General features: G+C 38.9%; 1 protein-coding gene and 1 long non-coding RNA gene across 6 annotated transcripts in view; both read right to left on the bottom strand.

Moving 5' to 3' along the window:
- LOC106096077 (acetylcholinesterase) overlaps positions 1-22,627 on the bottom strand; it is a 451,106-nt gene that overhangs the window by 154,889 nt on the left and 273,590 nt on the right. For all 5 annotated transcript variants that reach the window (XM_059361337.1, XM_013263626.2, XM_059361335.1 and 2 more), the window contains 3 exon segments: positions 12,619-12,757; positions 12,008-12,544; positions 11,492-11,699 (listed from right to left, as the gene is read on the bottom strand). In XM_059361337.1, coding sequence (XP_059217320.1) covers positions 11,492-11,699; positions 12,008-12,544; positions 12,619-12,757 — 884 coding nt within the window.
- LOC131995096 (uncharacterized) lies at positions 1,226-8,234 on the bottom strand. The gene is made up of 3 exons (XR_009397146.1): positions 8,176-8,234; positions 7,605-8,102; positions 1,226-1,658 (listed from the first exon to the last, which is right to left on the bottom strand). It is a non-coding gene; the product is annotated as an uncharacterized LOC131995096 (long non-coding RNA).

Genomic DNA, 22,627 nt, shown 5'->3' with positions numbered 1-22,627 from the left:
GATAAATTTGCATTTTCCATAATAAGTTGGCGAAGATTACGGAAAAGGGAATCCAAATGCACAGCAAAATGGGAAAAGTGTAAGTCTAAAACTTGTTTCTAAGATATTCAACATCTACGTGATGTTAAGAAGGGCAACCGATAAATATTCGTAGAGAAAATTGTGACCCAAGCTCTATTGCCATTTTCTCTTTAATCCAGCAATTGTCTTAATACTTTAAAGGGATATTCACTGCAATTTTTTATATGTATGTATGTCATTTTATATGTATGTCATTCTTTCCAAACCTACGTTAGCTATGAAATATATATATATATATACAGTGGCACAAGCACGAGGGCAGATATAAAAGTTTGTGGCCTAGGCAACAATTAGTGTTGCCATGTGCAATCTGACATTATTACATAAAACGTTTTGACGTACGACCATCATTTATGGTGTTTACAGGAACTTGAAAACATTAATTTGACAAAAAATGAAAAATATTTTCGAGCGACCATTTATCACAACTTTCGACGAGCAGTTTCATGACAAGAGTGCACTGAGCACCAAGAACACCATCCTATAGCGCTGTGACAAACTGGTTTAATGGAATCGGTCATAGCCGATGATCGATCAAAGTCTAATTCCGTGATACCTTCACGGCCGTTGTACCACAGAACTTTGATACCGTATGTGAACTTATAATCCAGGATCGTCATATGACATACCGTGAGATAGGAGCATCCTTGGGTATTTCTTCCACGATCATACATTCGATATTGCCTGAACAACGTGCCGAAAAAAAGGTTTGTGCTCATTCGATTTTGCCCAATTTGGCAATCGCTAAAGAAGCTCATGTCGATTAGTGTGAAGAAATGTTGAAAAAATACGATTGTGGGTCATCCGTCGTACAGCCCTGACTTGGCATCCAATGACCCACACATTTAGATACAAATGCATGGTCAATGATTTTCGTCGCCAGAGCATACTGTTGAAGCGTTCAATAGATATGTTTTGGAGGTATCTCAACCGGAGTGGAAAAAGTGCGTCGACAATTGGTTTGATCGCATACAAACTTGTATAAATCATGCTGGTGGATACATTGAAGAACCATAAAACCATTTTGATGATAAATATTTGCATTTTCAATATTAGGCCAGAAATTGAAATAGCAGCCCTCGTAAGAGTACATACCCCTACGTATATGACAACAACGTTAAATGGTAGTTAGATAAATAGAGTAAGATTTTCACAAATAAATTGTAACTTATTATAATACTAGCAACCGAAGAGAGTAATTATAACGACATTGACATTAAATATTTTTAGGAAAAAATTTTTCATTTATACATGTCGGTTTGTTTAACGTATATTGTTTATGTGGCCCTGTGAATGTATGTATATATTTGGTCATCGTAAAATTACAAGAGAGACTAGCCTTGCTGAAGATGGTAGAACAAGTTTAAGTGGCAGTCGTAAATAAGACTCATTTAAACACTTTAGGCCAGCCAGATCGCTTTACTTGCGAATGCCCACATCCGCTTATTCAAAGGAGTCCTTATATGCACACAGCAGATGTTGTTCTGTTTCCGCTTCCTCGACGTTATTACAGCTTCTGCAGAAGTCGTTACTTGCAGCCATTAGCCTATCACAATGGATTTCAATTAGACAGTGACCTGTAATGACAGGATAAGTGAGAACTCTGTTCTAGAGAACAGCAAAGCTGTAGACTTCATGAATTTTGGTCATTTGTCAGTTAAAGCAATTTGGGTCTCATCACCTCGTACTGGAGGTATACCCACAGATTCCAGTTCCCATGGTATTTCAAGTCTTGGAAGGTCGTCTACTCTACAATTCCCTTAGATATCTCTGTGACACCAAGAATATGTGAATTTTTAAGTCTTCAGCAATCGCGCTTAGAGATCTGCGTTAATCAAGGGCGGCTTTCAATTCAAAAATATGTTCTCTGGAGATTTAATGGCTGTCCGAGATGATAGTTACGCCAACCATCAATAATACAGTATATCTGTCCCAATTCCACTTCTTCTATCATAATAAGGATCTCCGTTTCATACAAAAATCTCCGTTTGGGGAAAATTTCTCGATATACCCAATCCCAGTTCTTCAGAGTACACCTAAATACCACATCCACAAGGTCGTTCTGTCTGGAACCATCTGTTTCCGCAGTGGTCGCAGCAATTTGTTTAGCCACAATGTCCACACTCATAGAAAAAAGTTTGCTGAAAATAGCAAACACTGTCTGCTGAATACTAGTAGTTAATTTTGCTGGTCATGCCAGTCACGTTCACATTAGTAGAGCAATAAGAAAAACTTCGAGCGAGCTTAACCACATTGTGAAATATATACCAATGAATGGGTCAGGTAGCTTCTTTTCATTAATATTCCACAAATTAAAGTCATCTCTTCCAACGTATGTTCTAACAAAATGTCTAAAAGTGAACTCGTATTCCTATGTGTACCATTATAAAACTTAAAGCTATACAGTCCCCCTTCCTACTTCCCGACAGTAGTTGAATCGATTCACGATCCGTATCTCCCCATAGGATTTTCGTCGTTCTACCGATAGTTGCGCTGTGCCACAGTGTAACATGCGTGTTCGTCGCCCACGACCTTAACTCGGACTGCATCGACCCAAAAGTCTTCGGGTCAACCAAGTTTATTGACCGCTGTCTTCTAGCCTTCACTGTCTAATCGTCTACTTTTTCATTCCCCCTTACTCCGCTGAGGCCCGGCACCCCAACGATGCGCATCGTGTCATTCTCACAAAAGTCGTTAATCTCCTTCTTACACTCCAAGACTGTTCGCGATATTACCGTCTAGGTTGTTATTGCCCGAGGGCCAGTTTACTGTTTGTACAGATGTTCACACTCAACCTTCTCGCGTTAACACCACATAACTTCATTTATTTCTTTATAGCCCGGATCTTAGCCTGCAGGAACGTATTATGGCCAGACAGTCGAAAATAGTTCTCAGTTCCTTGGTTCTCAATGTAGACCCCCAGGCCCACTCAGTCTTTTAGATTGATCCATCTGCCTAGCATCTCCCAGATGAGAGTTTCGTCAATCCAAGATTGTGCCAATGGCGGCAGTGTCTCGCACTCGACTTCAAGTGTCATCTCAGGTATCCGATCGGAAACCTCTTCTATTCCATCCAAGTTTCCTATCATCGCCTTGATTATACCGCGATGGTATGAGCTGCTTCAATTCTCTGTTCATTCTCGCATTGCCTTAAGTCTCAAAGCCGCAGTGGCTACCTCACACTTAATCTGTATGTTCATGTCCATTAAACTTCCTAATATGATGTGCACTAGCAAAACTACCTGCAGAAGCTTCCACCATCAACTTTAGGTGTCACCCGCAAAACATTTTTAAAATCTTGATGGAAGCCTTTCAGGAGTATGATTTTCTAATCTCAAGTCTGGCTACTACTACACCTTCAGTGCTTAGCGACGGAAGAAAATAAATATTATATAGTTCCCCCATTCCACGCATCATTAAACCCAGGAATTCTTAGCCTACATACAACGTCTTCAGTCACCCATCAGCCTCATCCAATCTATAAATTTTCCAGACGGTGGATAAAAGGTTGTGATTACAATCCCTTGGTCTATCAGGAAATGGAGTCTCTAAAGGAGGAGAGATATCTTCATTATTGACCAAATAAAGTGCTGCTCCAGGACCAATTCCACAAAACTTTGGGGGGCAACGGTACATGTTGGCTGAGTTCTGGTTCATAAAAGATATTAGTTTGCATCTGTCACTATACCAGCTTGTATCTTTACAATCTTGATGAGGATCTGGCAATTCAAGGCACCAATAACTCATGTTGTCATATCGAGGATCATAGGTACTCAGTATTAATGCAAGAGCCGGAGCCGACCGGCCTTTCACTGTAACTCTCTGCTCGATACCGCAGATTGTCCGCGACTGCCGTTGCAGCTACTCCATATGGAGCATTCCACTATCCTCAACCTGTGTGCTAACAGCTATCACAGCTATGTGCCGGGGAAGACGATATTGGACCGGTTTTGTCAAAATCCGATTTACACTGCTCATTAAACCAGGAGTTAAGGCTCACATCAGCTGATTTTATAATAAACGAAAAACAGATGGTTGAGCCATTAAAACAGCTTTTAATGATCAGTTTAAACATGCTTCAAAACTCGAACCAGGCATATTAGTTAGAAGTATCTGCAGACAAGTTTTTTGTCATCCAGTCACTGCTGACTGGTGCAGCCACTCTAATAATCGAGGTTTCAGTAGCAGACTGTGGCCATTTGTAGCCATTGTAGGCCATTGTAAGCCTTCTCTCGGGCTTCAGATCTGCCCCACTGGAAACAGGTGTAGATTACCAACCTTTGAGTGTATTCTTAATTTTCTTGAATTTCACATGAATACCATGTCCGTTTGTTTGACTGAAAGTACGTTATTTATCGAAAGGATTACCGGGTTGCTCAGCACTGGTTATCCGATGTTGGGCTTTCCACCAGAGGCTTGGCCTATCAATACTTTGGACCAAAAAGTCTAAGTGAGTCTATTTAGAAAATCAACTGCCACTCCAAACTTAACTAACCTAAAGGCGCTTGAAATTTGTCAAACATAATTCTTATTAGTGGTCAGGTCAGTTGTGATGAAAAATGAGCCATGGTATATAAAATTCGGCCGAACTTAAAGCACTTTAACTTATTTAAGCCGTTACCAATAATTGGAGCATAGAAGACCTCTTCTAGTTGCAATAGGTATTGCGAAGCATAAGACAATCGTAACTTCCACCTAACGGAAACTTTTTGATGGTAATAAATTCAAGTTCAAAACAACCTTGAACTTTCAACTGACAATGACAAAAATGGCACAAAAAATGAACAGCCCGAGTACGTTGTAATTGAAAGGGCCAAACATTTACTTGCCCAAAACACAGTTCAACAAGAAAGCAAAACAAAAGATAAATAGGAAACAAAAGAGAATTTGTCACCACGAAATTTCCGGCGAAATTTTTCCTTTCTTTTTTTCTCACATTCACATACACAAACGCTTTAATGGCTTTTCTCGGAAACAAAGCCAAACAAAACAATATAAAGGGAGGAAGCAAGAATGCCAGAGGTGGAAAATTATTTTTCCGATAAGCACAGAATGTACATGAAAAAATATGGCCTGTTGTGCTTTTATATTTAGGCCACAAGTATGGGCTCAAAGCAGAGGCAATGTCCTTTGTTTAGTTTCTTTACCTAAAGGCAACAAATCCAATTGAGCTTTGCCTTATTAACGCGTCGAGTAGTTAGGGAAGCAGATGAAGTTGGCAATCACCAACTTCAGGACAGTCCTACTTCTTCTTTGGGTTAAGAGAATATTGAGCCTTCGAAAGATCTGAAGACATAAATCAGCCTCCTAATTCCGGTTTTGCTTTCTAAACTCGCATTTAGATATGTTGTAGTTTTCAATACAAATTCTTAGTTACTATTTTCTCTTTTATCATAGTAGGGGTTGTATTCTGCTGTTTGTTATAACTACAATATGTTAATGTTTTCATCATAGTGTTCTTTGCATTCTGTTTATTATTAAGAAGTTTATAAAGGTTTTCTAAACAGAGACATTACAAAAGTATACCGATAGGGACAGCAAACGATACCATATTTTTTGCCTCTCTTTTGATATTTCAGTAAGGTTTGCCATTTCATAATGGAAAGATACACGAGTCGAAATTAATAAAATTTACTACCGAAATTCGGAGTCATTGTCCTCAACGTTGGGAGCGCTAAGAAGGTTAATTTCTGGCTCAATGGCTTCATCAATAAGCAAAATATGCGTTATTGCTCATATAGCAATCCACACGTACTCCGTATGATGACTCATAGCATACCGAAAGAATTACGGTTTTGTGCGGTTTATGGGCCGTCGTTGTCATTGGGCCGTACTTCTTCTGTGATGACCAAGACCGGCACGTTGCTGTGAATGGGAATTGTTACCGTTCAATAATAATACAATGTGTTTGGCCCAAATTAGATGATATGGACTTGGAGGACATGAGGTTCCAACAGGACGGCGCCACAAGTCACACATCTAATGACACAATCAATTTATGCAAATGGTGCAGTCGATTGGACTCCTTGGCCTTGCGATTTGACACCGTTAGACTATTTCCTGTGGGGCAACGTCAATTCTATGGTCTATGCCAACAAGCCAGCGACGATTGATGAACTTCGTACGAATATCGAACATGAAATTGCAAAAGTATCGGTCGATTTATATCTGAATACCGTCGAAAACTCAGCGTCTGGACTCCTGCAAGCGTGCCCGTGGTGACCACGCAAAAGAAATCGAGTTCCAATCAAAATGGCATCGAATGTACTTTCACAGGAATAAACAATTTCATTGATATCCAAAACTATTTTTGGTTTATATAAAAACCAAAAATATATATAAAAACCAAAAATTTAAATACCCTATATTTTCATCAAAGCATTTGAGTTTTCTGGAAATGTATTTTCAGTATTTTAGTTTGTTCAACATTACCAAGGCGTATTTATCAGGTGGCCGCATCAACCCAGCTGAGAGAATTTGATATGACAACTCATATTTGAATTCGCCCTAAAAAATTTTAAAGTTAAAAAAAAAATATTTTATAAATCGTGTTTGCTGCTGTTATGGTTGTTAAATTTAGGGCATAAAATCGCACTGTGTAGCAACCTCATTCACTATCAGTTTCACTCAGGGATCTTTGGTCTATTGTGTCACACCGAAAGATTCAAAAAGCGCAGAAGAACACCGATAATATTTACGTCAGTAGAATACCAGACATTAAATTGAAGAATATTAGGAGCCAATATGCATGACAAAACGGCCAGGCGGTCTGGAGAAGCTCACTCCAATATTCAATTTAAAGCTATAGTAGTCAAGAATGGCGAAAGGACTATTGCATGTATATAATTTAGGCAGGAAAATAGGTTTTTGTGTAGCCATAATCCTGCATCTACTCCCGCAATTTCAGGGCAGTCTCACAAAGGGTGCTCCACCGTCTATGACTCCTCGTCATCCCCACAAACCAGGCTTAAGACCGCCATGTGACCAGCGCAAGATCAAAGTTCTGACACTGCAATGGCTTTTCAGGACATTCAGTAGTGAGAGCGGCAGCTCCATCACCAAGTTGCCTAGTATTGTAGCAACAAACTATATCCACTCTGAACGGCCACACACCATGATGACAATGTCATCCTCGTTGCCAACAAACTTTAACTGTCCTTTTCAAATAACCTGGAAATCCGACAGATATCCAAGAAGCAAAAAGGGGTACACAACCCCTCCTTTTGGTAATTGAACTTTAACCACAATCTACCTATTTGAGCCATCTGTTAGCATTCACTTGGTAGCTTACTACTGCTACAATAACCTTGCGAAAACTATTTAAAACTAACACCTTGCTAGTTTTGTGGGTTGTTGTTGTAGCCAAATTTTCATATGGAGGTGACGATCCTCGTCAGGCCCCTGTAGTTGAGCAAACTTGTCCCGGTCCAAAGGCGTCATTAACCCACCTTGTCTAATCGAACATCATAGCCAATCAGTATTTGCGCAAGAGTCGGTACCGTCCGACCTCTCACTGAGACTTACCGCTCAATACCGCTGTTTGTCCGCGACTGCCATTACAGCTACTCCGTATGGAGTATACCACTATCTGCAATCTTTGGATGCGCCCGGTAGCTCGCTGCTAAGCTTCTCGTGACATCAATCAACACCACACACATCGGACCTCAATGTTTCAGCCTCTGGAGCTAATTGATATTTTGAACATTTTTAAATATGTGTTTTCTTGACACTCCAAAATCAATCAACTTCTTTCTTCTTGCTCTGATTGCTCGAAACCAATTTGCCGAAAATTCTTCACCCTGTTTACAAATTTTGACATATCAAGTTCCCAAAAGATGCTTTGTTGTAGCAATTCGCCGAGGCGGTCCCTTATTAAGTACGCCTTGAACATTACTTTCATGTTATTCGCTTTTGTTACTTCTTTGAGTATAGTCGGTTGGATTTTAAATAAACGTTTTTGTATAAAATTCAACACCACGGATTTTTATTTGAGGGCTGTCAAAGTCACGTTTCCTCTATTGCCTAGATAAGAATGAATCGCATAACTCACAAGGTGGACTTTTTTTATTAGATCTAAGATAGAAATAATCATTACCTTATCATGATTGCCCGTATCCATCCGAATGTCTCTCTGTTGTAATCACGACATACTCTTTGAAATTGAAGCTATCTGAAACTTCGTATTAATTTGGTTAAGTTAAGTTCGAAAACAGTGAGAACCCGTTCATGTTTGTATGTACCAGTGATGTAGACTACCGAAACGCAGAGATGACGGTGAACGCCTGGGTTCGAAACCGGGCGAGAACATCAGAAAACCTTGTCAGCGGTAGTTATTCCCTCCTAATGCTGGCGACATTGGTGAGGTACTATGACATGTATAAATTTCTCCCCAAAGAGGTGTCGTGCATCACGTCATTCGAACTCAGCTATAAAATGGAATCCCCTTATCATTGAGCTTAAACTTCGAATCGGACAACTCATTGATTTGTGAGAAGTTTGTCCCTGTTGCCACATAGAACTATCTGCCAAAATCAAACCAATTTGACCATTTTTAATCCTAAGAATCATGAAAGGCTTATTTATGATCCGGTTTTGCTAAAATTTCGGATAATGAGTTCAATAAGTTGGCTGTTGACAAGAAACACGGTCTACTGAACTTAAATTAGATTTTTTTTTCACATAAGCATCAAAACTTTATGCATTTAAGAACTTGTTAACGATAATTACAGCTTTTGCTGTGAGAGAACACTACATGCAAAATTTCAGCTTATTCGGTCATCAATTGTGGCTTCTAGGAGCTCCAGATGTCAAACAGGTAGATTGGTGTATAAGGGAGCAATATCCGGCTATAGAGGCCATCGTAGCGCAGAGGTTAGTATGCCTGACTATGACGCTGAACGCCTAGGTTCGAATCCTGGAGAGACCATTAGAAAAAATTTTCAACAGTGGTTTTCCCCTCCTAATGCTGGCAACATTTGTGAGTTACTATGCCATGTAAAACTTCTCTCCAAGGAGGTGTGGCACTGCGGCACGCCGTTCGGACTCGGCTTTAAAAGGGAGGCCCCTTATCATTGAGCTTAAAAAACTTGAATCGGACTGCACTCATTGATATGTGAGAAGTTTGCCCCTGTTCCTTAGTGGAATGTTCATGGGCAAAATTAGCAATTAGAATATCCGGCTATAGATCGATTCAGACCATACTGTGCACGATTGTTGGGAGTCGTAACGAAACACTAAGAGCAACATTTCTTATTGGGAGTCGTAATAAAACACTATGTGCAAAATTTCAGCTTAAGCCGAAAAATTTGAGGTTTCAAGAGGCTCAAGATGTCAGGTTAGTTTGAAAATAGGATGCGGACATAAACAGCCCCATGCTATGGTTAGGCAATTTAAAACAGGTCTCAGTCCAAAATTTCAGCTTAGCCGAAAAATTTGAGGTTTCAAGAGGCTCAAGATGTCAGGTTAGTTTGAAAATAGGATGCGGACATAAACAGCCCCATGCTATGGTCAGGCAATTTAAAACAGGTCTCAGTCCATGTGTTCTCAATGTAGACCCCCAGGCCAACTCTGTCCTCTAGCTTTGATCCATCCGTGTAACATGATCTTCCTGATGGCAAAACTAGGGTTTCGTCAATCCAAGGCTGTGCCGCTGCCAGCAGTGCCTTGCACTTGACCTCAAGAATTTATATAGGAAGATCGGTTCATATAGGAGCTGTACTGGTATATAGAACGATTCAGACCATACTTGGTATGATTGTTGGGAGTCGTAATAGAATACTACTCAGCTCAATCGGTCAACAGTTGCGTCTTCTAGGGGCTCAATAAGTCAAATCAGGCGATCGATTTATATAGAAGCTATATCCAAATCAGAACCGATATGACCCATTTGCAATCCCCAAAGACCTTTAATTTCAAACAGCTACCTTGACGTATTCAACCGTTATCGTGATTTCTCCCAGACGCACGGGCAAACGGAATCTCAGGATGATCAAGAATAGATATATTTTATGGGGTCGCGGATCAATATCAATCAATAAATTTGGAGCAAACTGTTTCTGTCTTTGACACCTACAATGAAGTATTTTAGGTAAATTTGGCAACAAATAAGGAGTAATTTGTTTTGAATTCAATATAAATCATCATATACCAAACGAAATTTGTTATTCAAATCAACAAAAATGTTTGCAAAAACAATGGTTTTTGTTTGCTTAAAAATGGAAAGCTGACATTACAGCTGTTTCAGCAAACACAGTGCTGCTGTTCTGGCAAACATTTCGTATTGCTATTTCAACTAACAAGATCTGCTGTTTTAAATACAAAAATCTGATGAAACATTGAAAACATATTGAGAAAAAAAATGCTGAAATGAAAAATATTTGCTTTTTCAGTTTATGTTATTATTTCCGTTTGCATTTTTGGCTATTCATGTGTTTTGATTACTTTGGGAATTTTTTACAAAGAGAGTGGGGCTAATAAACATTACAAATCATGTTGGAAAGTAGATTTTAATTTGCGGTGTATTACTGAAAGAAAATTAACTGATCAACAGATCGTTGTACACGTTTCGAAAGGTGGTGAAAAATCTCTCGTTAATTTTAACCTGCGAATCCACATTTTGTTGTAGGTCATTAATACATATATCGATATTTTATGAAAACTCCCTATGGAATGTAAACAGCCATTGAGGCACTCATCTCCATTTGACCGCTGGTTAATATTCCATTCAAGAAACTTCCTTTAATCTGAATGTGTCAACACTTTTTGTTGACCTTCTGTGTATTGGCCCTTCTTACTCTCCGTATGTGCGAGGAAACCCATTTATTTAGATTTTCTGATATTGTGTCTTTTAACACAACAACAGCAATCCATCTCACGTGTTCAGTAATATGGAACAACAAGGTGTTTTAAAATGACAAATGCTACATAGGTGTTTCATTATAAAACCTTTATATCTACTTGGAAGTCCATGACGCATGTGTGCTGTGCATTGTTTATGATAAAACGTAGCGCACATGCGCCTGTGCTCAAAATCCTTTTGGAAACAGCGTGTGCAATAAACAACAAAAGGATATCTTTTTGAGAGGAGAATGGGTGTGATCGCAACCTTTTTTCCCTCATTTTCTCTCAAAAATCTTTTTGTTTTCATTATATTTCTTCTTCTGTTATAAAATTGCAGAACTACTGCTGTAATAGCAGCAAAATTAACTACGAACGGTCAGCAGACAGTGTTTGTTATTTTCAGCAGACTTTTTTCTATGAGTGTATCGCATAAACTTATGAACCCTAAAATAAATCATCACATCGCTTTCAACTTACCTAACTCTTTTCAGAAAAAAAGATAAAATGGTTGATTTTATGCAATAATAACATTCCAAACAATATGTATATACTTTTAATTGCAATCTACTTACCTTCATCTTTGACATTCCCAATTAAAATGTCATAGCCCGACAGATCTGCTGTTTTAAGTAAAGTCATGGGATCTGCCGGCAGAAAGGCTCCATCAATTGTTGGGGCGGAAGGAAAACTCAAAATACCCGAATATGAGTTCCATTGTTGCACTGATATTGTTTTAGCATCCACCGAGCGCATACAAGCCATTACAGCTTGGGGATTGTCCTGAAATCAAAAAGATTAAAATCAGAAACCGAAATTAGAGTATAACTTTAGTACTAGAAAGACCAAACCGGTCAAAATGACCAGTTAGAGCTATTTTTAATTAATTTTTTTTTTAATAATATAAATTAATCATTTTTTATGGATTTTATAGGCTTTAGAACAACAAATAAATGTTATAAATTCTTCACCAAATCAGTCCTTTTGGTGAATAAGGCAAAAAATGTCCAACCTTTTTTAGGCTTGGTCTTTCTAGTGTTAACTAGAGTCTGGGCAATAGAAGAGAGCAAATGTTAGTAGATGAAACTTACCGGAAGGAGCGATGCGTTGCAATTGCAGTCATTGATGAGAGCCTTGCCAATTTCAACTGCCTTTTCTGAGGTCATATGACTCCAGGGCGCATTCATGGTGCCCGATTGCATCATGCCACGTTTTACCAGACCCCGCGTTACCGGCGACATGAGTTGAGCATTGACGGAACTCGAACCAGCCGATTCTCCGAATAGAGTCATCCATTCGGGATTACCACCAAATGCCCGGGCATTCTCCTTTAGCCATCGCAAGGCCAAAGCTTGATCCCAAAGACCGACGTTACCGGGAGCTTCTTCTTCGAAACCTGGCATGACCGGTGAAAGATGTAGAAAACCAAATGCACCGACTCGATACTGAAACGAGGCTACGATCACATTGCCGACGGCGGACATAATTTCCGCATTGTAGATATCCAATGTGGCTGAACCAGTCATGAAACCACCGCCATAAATCCAAATTAATATAGGCAAACCATTTGTGGTGTTCTGTGGTGTTGCACTATGAATTAAATGATCCTGATCGGTTTTAGCTGAATGCTGCAAGCACAGCAAAATAATACCAGAGACGTTATTATCACATGATTTTAGGATGTATTTAAGGTAATACTAACCTCACCACCATTGGTTCCACGACCATGCCGTAATCTTGCCTTCGCCGGAGCCCAAATATTCATGAACAGACAATCTTCAGATACATTTGTGTTAGGATTCCATATCTCTTCACCGGAAAAGCCAGGGAAGTACTCATACCTGCAAAAAGAAACAACAAAAGCAAAGCAAACAAAAAAACATTAGTAATTCGTTCTTATTGAGGTGGCTGAAAACAGACACTCATTATTTGACTTTAATATCCATCATTATAACAGCAATGTTGAGCTTTAAGACCCCCATTCTACACGAACGCTTCGATATCATTCATCCCCTAACCGCCCCAGTGCCTCCATGTGTCTTCACCATAAATAAAACGAATATGAATTATTGATAATCAAATTGTTGCAAATGTCATCCTCCTTTCCCTTTAGATTGGATACAAAAAAAAGGTGGTCTCCAATGGTCAACACGACACCCTCATTGTTTTTGTAGCTGGCCAGGCGTCCCAATTCTGTTACGCTGGGTCACTCACACGCATTATTCCATAGCCACTCACAATCGTTGATAAAGGCAAATAATCAATTCAAAACATTTAGGTATTTTTCGTTATGTTAAGGTCTGTCACGTTTCTTCCCCCTCTTTACCTGGTATGACCAACATGAGGTCCGCAAGAAAAACTCTGATGATAAATGCGCTTGTTATGGTTGAAACCCGAGCGAAAATGCAATAAGCACTTTCATTGGAAGTCGACATATAATAACAAGCGGGCTCGGCCGAACTGGGCCGAATCTTGTACACTCTCCAACATGTCACGCATTTGTCATGTTCTTTGCCCGATAACTCTTTACAGGCAAACAAAGGATATTGGATACGAATTTCTAAACAATTGGAGCTATATCAGGCTAAGATCGATTCCTAGCCTCAGGCCATATTTGGTTTGAATGTTAGAGACCTTAGTAAAAGTCATTGTGCAAAATTTCAGCAAAATCGGATACGAATTGCGCCCCATATTACTATATAGATTTATATGGGAGCTACATCAGGTTATGGATCAATTCACATTATATTTGGCACGCATGTTTAGGGTTATAAAAGAAGTCAGATAAGAATTGCGCCCTCTAGAGCTTCAAGAAGTCAAGATGCGAGATCAGTATAGATGAGAGCCAGGAACGTAGACAAAATGATTTTGTCTATAGAAAAACAAAATTAAATTAAATTAATTCTAAACAAAAAAATTTAAAACTGACAAAATTTTACCCAGAACCACCTTTTCTAAACTAAAATTTCAGCGTAATATTTTTGAAGACAAAACTTCATCATATTTCAAAAAATTTAATAATTCAGTTTAACATTCTCTTCAGCCCGTGCCGAAAAATATTTCATTAAAACATATTTTGTACCAGCTCCAAAATAGAAACAAAAACAAAATGATCATGTAAGAGCGTGCTTAGCTCGGTCGGGCCGAATCTCATATACCCTCCACCCTTCTACGCGCGGTATCTCTTTTTAGGCAAACAAAGAATATTGAATAAGAACTGTTTTGCTATTGGAGCTATATCAAGTTATAGTCCGATCGGACCATAAATAAATGCTGAACATTTTCGAAGTCATTGTGTAATATTTCAGTTCATTCGGATAAGAATTGCGCCTTGTAGGGGTTCAAGAAGCAAAATCGGAAAAAGGATTATATGGGAGCTGTATCAAGCTATTGATCGATTCAGACAATATTATCAGATACGTATGTTGAAGGTCATGAGAGAAACCGTTGAAACAAATTTCTGCCAAATCGGATCATAATTGTGCCCTCTAGAGGCTCAATAAGTCAAGATCCCAGATCGGTTTATATGGCAGCTATATCAGAAAGTCATTACAAAACACCTCATGCAAAATTTCAGCCAAATCGGACTAGAATTTTGCCCTCTATAGGCTCAAGAAGTCAAGACCCCAGATCGGTTTATATGGCAGCTATATCAAAACAAGAACCGATTTGGCCCATTTACAATCCCAACCGACCTACACTAATAAAAAGTATTTGTGCAAAATTTCAAGCGGCTAGCTTTACTCCTTCGAAAGCTAGCTTGCCTTTGACAAACAGACGGACGGACATGGCTAGATCGACTTAAAATGACATGACGATCAAGAATATATATACTTTATGGGGTTTCAGATGCATATTTCGAGGTGTTACAAACAGAATGACGAATAATTGGGTAAATACGCAATAGATACCTTTTTTGGGTATTTGTTTGGGTATATATAATTGTGCCGATATCTTGAACATAAAAATATTTTCCAAAAAAATTTTGATGATTTCGTACTCAATTCAACAAAAGGGTTAAGAAGGGTACCAGAACTCGGTGTGCCAAATTTCATTGAAATCGGATGAAATATGCTCCTTTTATAGGCTCATTACACTATATCGCGAGATCAGTCTATATGGCAGCTATATCCAAATATGGTCCGATCTGGACCACATTTGACAGGTAGGGGAATGGGTATGGGAATATCAGAACACACTGTGCCAAATTTCATCGAAATCGGATAAAAAATGACCAATTTATTGCCTCAAGACCTTAAGTCTGGAGATCGGTATATATAGCGGCTATATATAATTAAAACCCGATTTTATGAGATCAGAAGATCAGGTTTATATACAAAGAATACGAAATTATCAAAAATAGCTTGGAAGATATTTTTATACCCAAGATATCTGCAAAATTATAGAGACCCAGCTTTTGGGTATAAATGTGTAAATACCTGGGTAAATACCATTTGGGAATGTACCCATCGCCCATTTCTACCCATTAACAATCCCAACTGACCTCCATCTGTCGAAAGCACGATAACTTTGCTTTCGACAAACGGACTGGCGAACTGACATGGCTAAATCGACTTAGAACGTCAACACGACAAGAATATATGTACTTTATTGGGTTTCAGGTTAATATATTTCGATATGTTGTAAACGGAATGAAGGGTATAACAAAGCCAAAGCGTGGCGTGCTTTGGTGAACAGGCTTCTGTGATGGTTTTATTTTCGTCGTTAGGCGCGCTTTCCTTTGTTCGTTCCCTTTGCTGCTTGCTGCTCCTCTCTCCAAATATGAAAACCAATTTTATTGATTTTGTCGTTTGCGGAGATTTGAACCAATGATCTCAAGTAACGTAGTCGGTCACGCATTCGCATAACGCAATAACCACTATTGCACAGTTAAAAAGGTTTTCACATTTAAATTAATTTTTAAAAAGTGTTTCTACATTTTAATAAAAAAATTTGTAAAACAAGTCAAGCCTTTATGCTACATAATAGTAAATTGCAAATTCTCCCACGAAGATTCATTCCATGAGGCAAAATTCTCGCATATCACTCATTAATTCGATTCAAACTTAAGCTCAATGATATGAGACCTCCAATTGAAACGGCGTGACCCAGGGCGAAACCTCTTTGGGAAGAAGTTTTTACATGGTTTAGTACTTCATTGCAGCATTAAAAATTTTGGCATCCGATGGCATCCATGGTGGAATGCGTATGCTATAGAGCTGGTGGAAGGCGTATGTTGACGATTACCACAACATACGATATTTTCGATATTTCCAAAAACAAATATCGATCGTGTCGATATTACCGTTAATTTCTCCTCACCTAGGTTAGGTTAGGGTAGGTTGAAAAGGGGGTGCAGATATTAATCCGCCCCATTCCACTATGGACATTTCCTAAGCCTGTAATCGGCTTGTTGTGTGCTCTAAAAACTATAAAGTAACCTCTAAAAAGAAAATTTAAAGTTAGAAATTCGATGCTGCTTACAAAATCCTTAATTGTTTCCAATACCACTCCCCTAAGTTGGTTCATGTCTAATATTGTGTCACCACCTAACTAGCGGTATCTATTGTACGCGAAAGCCGGGCAATGACAAAGGAAATGCTCCAACGTCTCATCATCTTCCCCGCATGCCCTACACATGCTATCACTTGTCGCACCGATTTTACATAAGTGAGCTCGTAGTCCTATGTGTACCGTTATGATATCAATAGCTATACTGACCTCCTTCTTGCTTCCTTTTCATAAAAGCCTCGTCTTCTCACGATCTGAGAGGAACAAATCAGGAGATCGTTTTATATAAAATCAATATCAATGCAATTTGCCAGCTCTTATATGATAACAACTCAACAAAAGAATACGTCGAAAATCCAAAAATTTCAATAACATTAACTGTCGAGTATCTACAGAACTTTACTGACGTTTTCACGCAAAAAATTTACAAGGCAAGTTTAGGTTAGGTAAGGTTTTTAACCTGCGGAGAGGATGCGAATATTACACCGACTTAGCCACTATAGACTCCAAAATGCTCTAACGTCTCATCGTCTTCCCACAAGCCCCACACATGCCGCACCGATTTTTCAAAAGTTAGCTCGTAATTCTATGTGTCCCGTTATGATACCGAGAGTCACAGGCCCTCCTTTTTACTTCCTTCAGTAATAGCTTCGTCTTCTCACGATCTGGATCTCCCCATAGGATTTTCGTCGTCCTACTACAGCTTCGCGGTTCCACAGTGTTACATTTTCGTTCATCGCCAACGCCCTTAACTCGGACCGCGTAGATCCTAAAGACTTCGGTCTCACCATGTTTATGGTCTTTGCCAAATTGTTTGCTCTCTCATTCCTCCTTACTCGCATATCATCCAAACCATGCGGGTCGTGCCATCCTCAAAAAAGGCGTCAATCACCTTCTTACACTCTAAGACTGGTCATGACCTTACCGTCCTGGTTGTTATTTACCCTATGGCTTGTTTACTGTCCGTAAAGATTTTCATACTCGACTTCATCACGTTAACATTACAACACCTCACGCATTCCATGATCGCCCGGATCTCCACCTGCAGGGCCGTATTATGGTGCGGCTGTCGAAAACAGATCTCTGGGTTCTTAATGTAGACCCCCAGGCCCACTCTCTGCTCTAGCTTTGATCCATCTGTGTAACCTGATATTCCAGATGGCAATACCAGAGTTTCGTCAAACCATGACTGTGCCGCTGGCAGCAATGCCTCGCACTCGATCTCAAGGGTCGTCTCTGGTATCCGATCAGAAACCTCTTCCATTCCTTCCGGGTTTCCCATGGTCGCCTCATTTATACTGCGATGGTGTGCTTTGCCTACGGCTAGACCACATGTTCTCTATGAATTTGTTGTATTATCCTTACGTTGCACTTTTTCTCCATCGCAGTCCTCTACTGAGGCGTAAATAAATATTGATCTAATCACACTACTGTAGAGCCAGTGGATTATCCTCAGATTCCTCCAAAGTGCCTAACATATGTGAGCCTTTTCGGTATGCTCTTAACAATGATCATTTTGTATTTTGATTCACAATTTGAATGGACAAACATATTGACTGCTATTATCTGAGGTCATATGTTTGGCTCTTACAAATAGTACATTGATATGACAGGAGTGAAATAAAGCGAGATAAACTTTCAAAATTGAGGGATAAGCCCGCCAAAAGCGGGCCTTGTGGTGGCTTTATCCAAACTTGTAATACATTGCGCTATCATTGACAAACTTAAAGGTTGGAGAGGAAAAAGAGGGAGTAGTGTTTCTTAATATTCCTTTTTTATACCCTCCACCATAGGATGGGGGTATACTAATTTCGTCATTCTGTTTGTAACTACTCAAAATATTCGTCTGAGACCCCATAAAATATATATATTCTTAATCGTCGTGACATTTTATGACGATCTAGCCATGTCCGTCCGTCTGTCCGTCCGTCCGTCTGTCTGTCTGTCGAAAGCACGCTAACTTTTGAAGGAGTAAAGCTAGCCGCTTGAAATTTTGCACAAATAGTTCTAATTAGTGTAGTTTGGTTGGGATTGTAAATGGACCATATCGGTCCATGTTTTGATATAGCTGCCATATAAACCGATCTTCGGTCTTGAATTCTTGAGCCTCTAGAGGGCCCAATTCTTATTCGATTGGAATAAAATTTTGCACGACGTGTTTTGTTTTGATATCCAACAATTGTGCCAAGTATGGTTGAAATCGGTCCATAACCTGATATAGCTGCCACATAAACCGATCTTGGGTCTTGACTTCTTGAGTCTCTAGAGGGCGCAATCCTTATCCAATTGGAATGAAATTTTGCACGACGAGTTTTGCTATGACTTCCAACAACTGTGCTGAATCAAATCGGTCAATAACCTGATATAGCTGCCATATGAACCAATCTGGTAGCAATTATTATTTGATTTGCCTGAAGTTTTGTACGTCGGATCCCCTCATGACCATCAACATACGTGTTTGTTATGGTCGTAATCGGTCTATAGCCTAATACAGCTCCCATATAAATCGATCTCTCTATTTACTTCTTGAGCCCTCAAAGGGCGCAATTCTTATTAGAATTGGCTGACATTTTACACAGGACCCCAACATATAATATAATTGTGGCCCGAACCGGACCATATCTTGATATCGCTCTAATAGCAGAGCAAATCTTTTCTTTTATCCTTTTTTGCCTTAAAAGAGATGCCGGGAAAAGAACTCGACAAATGCGATCCATGGTGGAGGGTATATAAGATTCGGCCCGGCCGAACTTAGCACGCCTTTACTTATTTAATTTCTGGTCCTCAAAGTTTGTGGAAGTGGATTCCACATACGACCTGTTCGGGAGAAAAATTAGTTTCTCGGTAATACATGCTACGGCCAATTCTAGAATACGCCCGTGGACAGATTCATTTGATGGTTTTGAATACCTTTGGACTCTAAATGCCCCACAAGGTTAAGCATGCTGCTTATAATCTTGGAGAGGATGGAGCTTATTGCAATTAACCGGTAATTCGCAAGATGGTTCTCCTCGCCCTTTCTTAGAATCAGTTGAACGTTCGTAAGCTTCCATTCCACAAATCATAATGGATTACAAGCATCATAGAACATTTACATAGAAGCAGCGCTCACATAAAATACGGGCCAAAGATTAAATAACGCAAACAATCTGGTATCAATTCTATTTAATACCAGATTGAGACGAAATTCAACACACTTGTGTGCGAATGAAGAAAATGTGTGGTAAGTTTCGAGTAAATCAAAACAAGTTTAGATGGAGCTATTCCGATAAATCCACTTGAGACTCAGTTTGTTTTCTCGTTGTTTTTTGGTGAACTAAAACGATCAAATGCACTATTAAATACAATTTACGTGAGAAAGTATGGAGACAACCTGTTCCGGCAGTGTGGACTACAAATTACTTGATCCACTATTTGACAAAAAAAAAATCAATACCAATATTACGGATAGGACAGATTCAATATCCCTTTTAATAGAATGAAGGATGGTTTCAGACTAGACGACCAGGTGGGCTTTGGGAGGAACTCAGAAAAACAAGAACTGGTCGGATCGAGAAGGTTACCCGACCGCCAGCGATGATTCGTGTATGATTGCTGATGATTGCTTTAATATCTTCTCAGACAGCCAGTCAGCCATTAAATCTCCGGGGAACGTATTTGAACTCAAAAAATGCCCTCGACTGTGTTAAAGGGTAATTTTTTAAGAGCTATAGGAAATTTTTTCAAAAAGAAAAAAAAAAACAAATAAAACTCAGAAAAAAACAGGAAATCTTTATTTGAATTAATGTTTGAAGATTACCGTGACCGTGACTGCGCCTCAAATGAGGTAATCCGTTAAGTCCAATTTTGGCATACTCTTTCCAACATTTCAGCTGGTATCTCACGAATAAATCCTTCAATGTTGTCTTCCAATGCTTCAATTGAAGCGGGCTTGTTTGTATAGACATGAGTTTTATCATAGTCTGACAAAAAATAATTTAAAGACGTTAAATCGCACGATCTAAGCGGCCAATTAACCGGTCCCGAATGTGAAATAAAATGTTCATCGAACTCGCCTCTCAATAAGTCCATTGTTACGAGTGCACCGTTTTGTTGAAACCACATACCATACAAGTCAAGTTCTTGCATTTTGGGCGAAAAAGTTGGATATCATCTCAAGATAGCGCTCACCATTCACTGCTACGTTACCATTCGCATCATCTTTGGAGAAGTACAGACCAATGATGCCACCAGCCCATAAACGGCACCAAACTTTGACGATGGATTTGGTAGCTCTTGCAATGCTTCTGGCTGATCTTCACTCCAAAAATCGACAATTGTGCTTATTTACGTACCCATTAAGCCAAAAATGAGCTTTCTCGCTGAACACATGATGAACTTTCTTAACAGATCACGCATTTTGATAATAAAATTCAATATTTTTCAAGCCTTGTTAGTTTGTAAGACGATTCATGGTTAAATTATAGACCAAACTGAAGATGTTTGACAGTGAAACAAAACACGAAACGTATGTGAAATGTTTAATCCAGTGTTGCTAAAAAGATAATAAAATCACCCTTTAGATCTCTCAATGAGATTGTGAACAGTTTTAAATTCCCATTTCTGAGTGCGGCCGACCACAGAGATATCCCAAGAATTGTAAAACAGACGAGTTTGCCAGTAAATACAGCAAAAAATGTGTTCTTAAACTTTACTGAAAATAAGACAGCAGCTTTCAGATGGACATTTTGTAGCAGACTTAAGATAGAATTTTAGCAAAATTGAAACAGCAGAAAATCTTTGCTGTTTTAGTAACAAATTACTGCTGTTCTATTTTTAGCAGACTTTCTGCTGTTACATCAAACATTTTGCTGTTTTTACTTACAAATTTCTCCGATTGTATAAGCCCATCATTGAATTTTATTTAATTTTAGGAATGTAGAGTAAATGCGAACGACAGATGGATGTACTATGTATTTATACTATGCGGTTGGATATTATTCTGTGAAAGTATTACAACTGATAAAATGAATATACCCTCATCCTATGGTGGTGTATACACATAGCCCATAAAGTCTGCGTTTACCTGACAAACTTTTATGATTGGTAAAAGAACAGAAAATAAAATTATAAATCAAATCAACTCTTTTACATATATTCTTTTCTTCATATTCCTAACATTAAAAAACAAAAACAAAATTCTAAGTTTGGTTAAGCATTTCACTCTAGAGCGATTTAAATATGATAACAATTAAATATAAGCACCACAAAGTCTGCGTTCAGTAATTAAAAATAAACAAAATAAAAACATATTAATACATTCCTAATATTTGGTAGAATAGCCACGTTGTTTTAAGACTGCACTTAGTCTATTTGGCATGGAGGTTCTAACTTCTCTGTTTCTTCAGATGTTATTTTCGTCCATTCTGCCTGCATGACACTTCGTAACATCTCCTTGCTGGTTAAAACGTGCCGATGAATTTTTTTCTCCAATAGATCCCAAAGATGCTCAAAGGGGTAGCGATCTGATGATTGGGGTGGTGTTTTAAGCTGCTTTGGAGTGTTATATAGAAGCCAAAGCCTAACAACCTCCGATGTATGCTTTGGATCGTTATCTTGTTGGAACCAAAATGTCGTTGCTTACCCTAGTTTAGCAGCACTTGGTTTCAAATTTTTTTCAAAATATTGAGATAACCCCATTTATCCATTTTGGATTCAATCAATTTTAATTGACCTACTCCACTAGCAGCCATACACCCTCACACCATAACTCCACCACCCCCGTGCTTCACCGTTCCAACTAAATTTAGTTTTTCCAGCTCAGTCCCGGACTTGCGCCACACTATTTGCCGACCTTTAATGCCAAAAATACAGAATTTGCTCTCGTCGGAGAAAATAATTTGTTTCCAGAATTCGGGAGGATAATTGATGAAAGTATTAGCGAATGCTATCCGCTTTTGTCTGTTTATGGCTGAAATATACGGCTTTCTTCGAGCAACTCTTCCATGAAATCCAGCTCTATGTAATATTTTTCTGGCAGTTTCGGCACAGATACTTTTTTTAAACATCAACAATTTTGGTTGATGTTATACGAGGGTTGTTGCTTGCCATATTAATCACTTTGCGCTCTTCTCAAACGGATCATTTTTTTGGACGCCCAGGCCGAGGCTTTGAAGTTATAATGCCGGTTTCTTTGTAATTATTAATTACGCGCTGGACAG

Source organism: Stomoxys calcitrans, chromosome 2 (genome assembly GCF_963082655.1).
Source record: "Stomoxys calcitrans chromosome 2, idStoCalc2.1, whole genome shotgun sequence".
In the NCBI taxonomy this organism is placed as follows: Eukaryota; Metazoa; Arthropoda; class Insecta; order Diptera; family Muscidae; genus Stomoxys; species Stomoxys calcitrans.
This window is presented reverse-complemented; position numbering and strand designations above follow the sequence as displayed.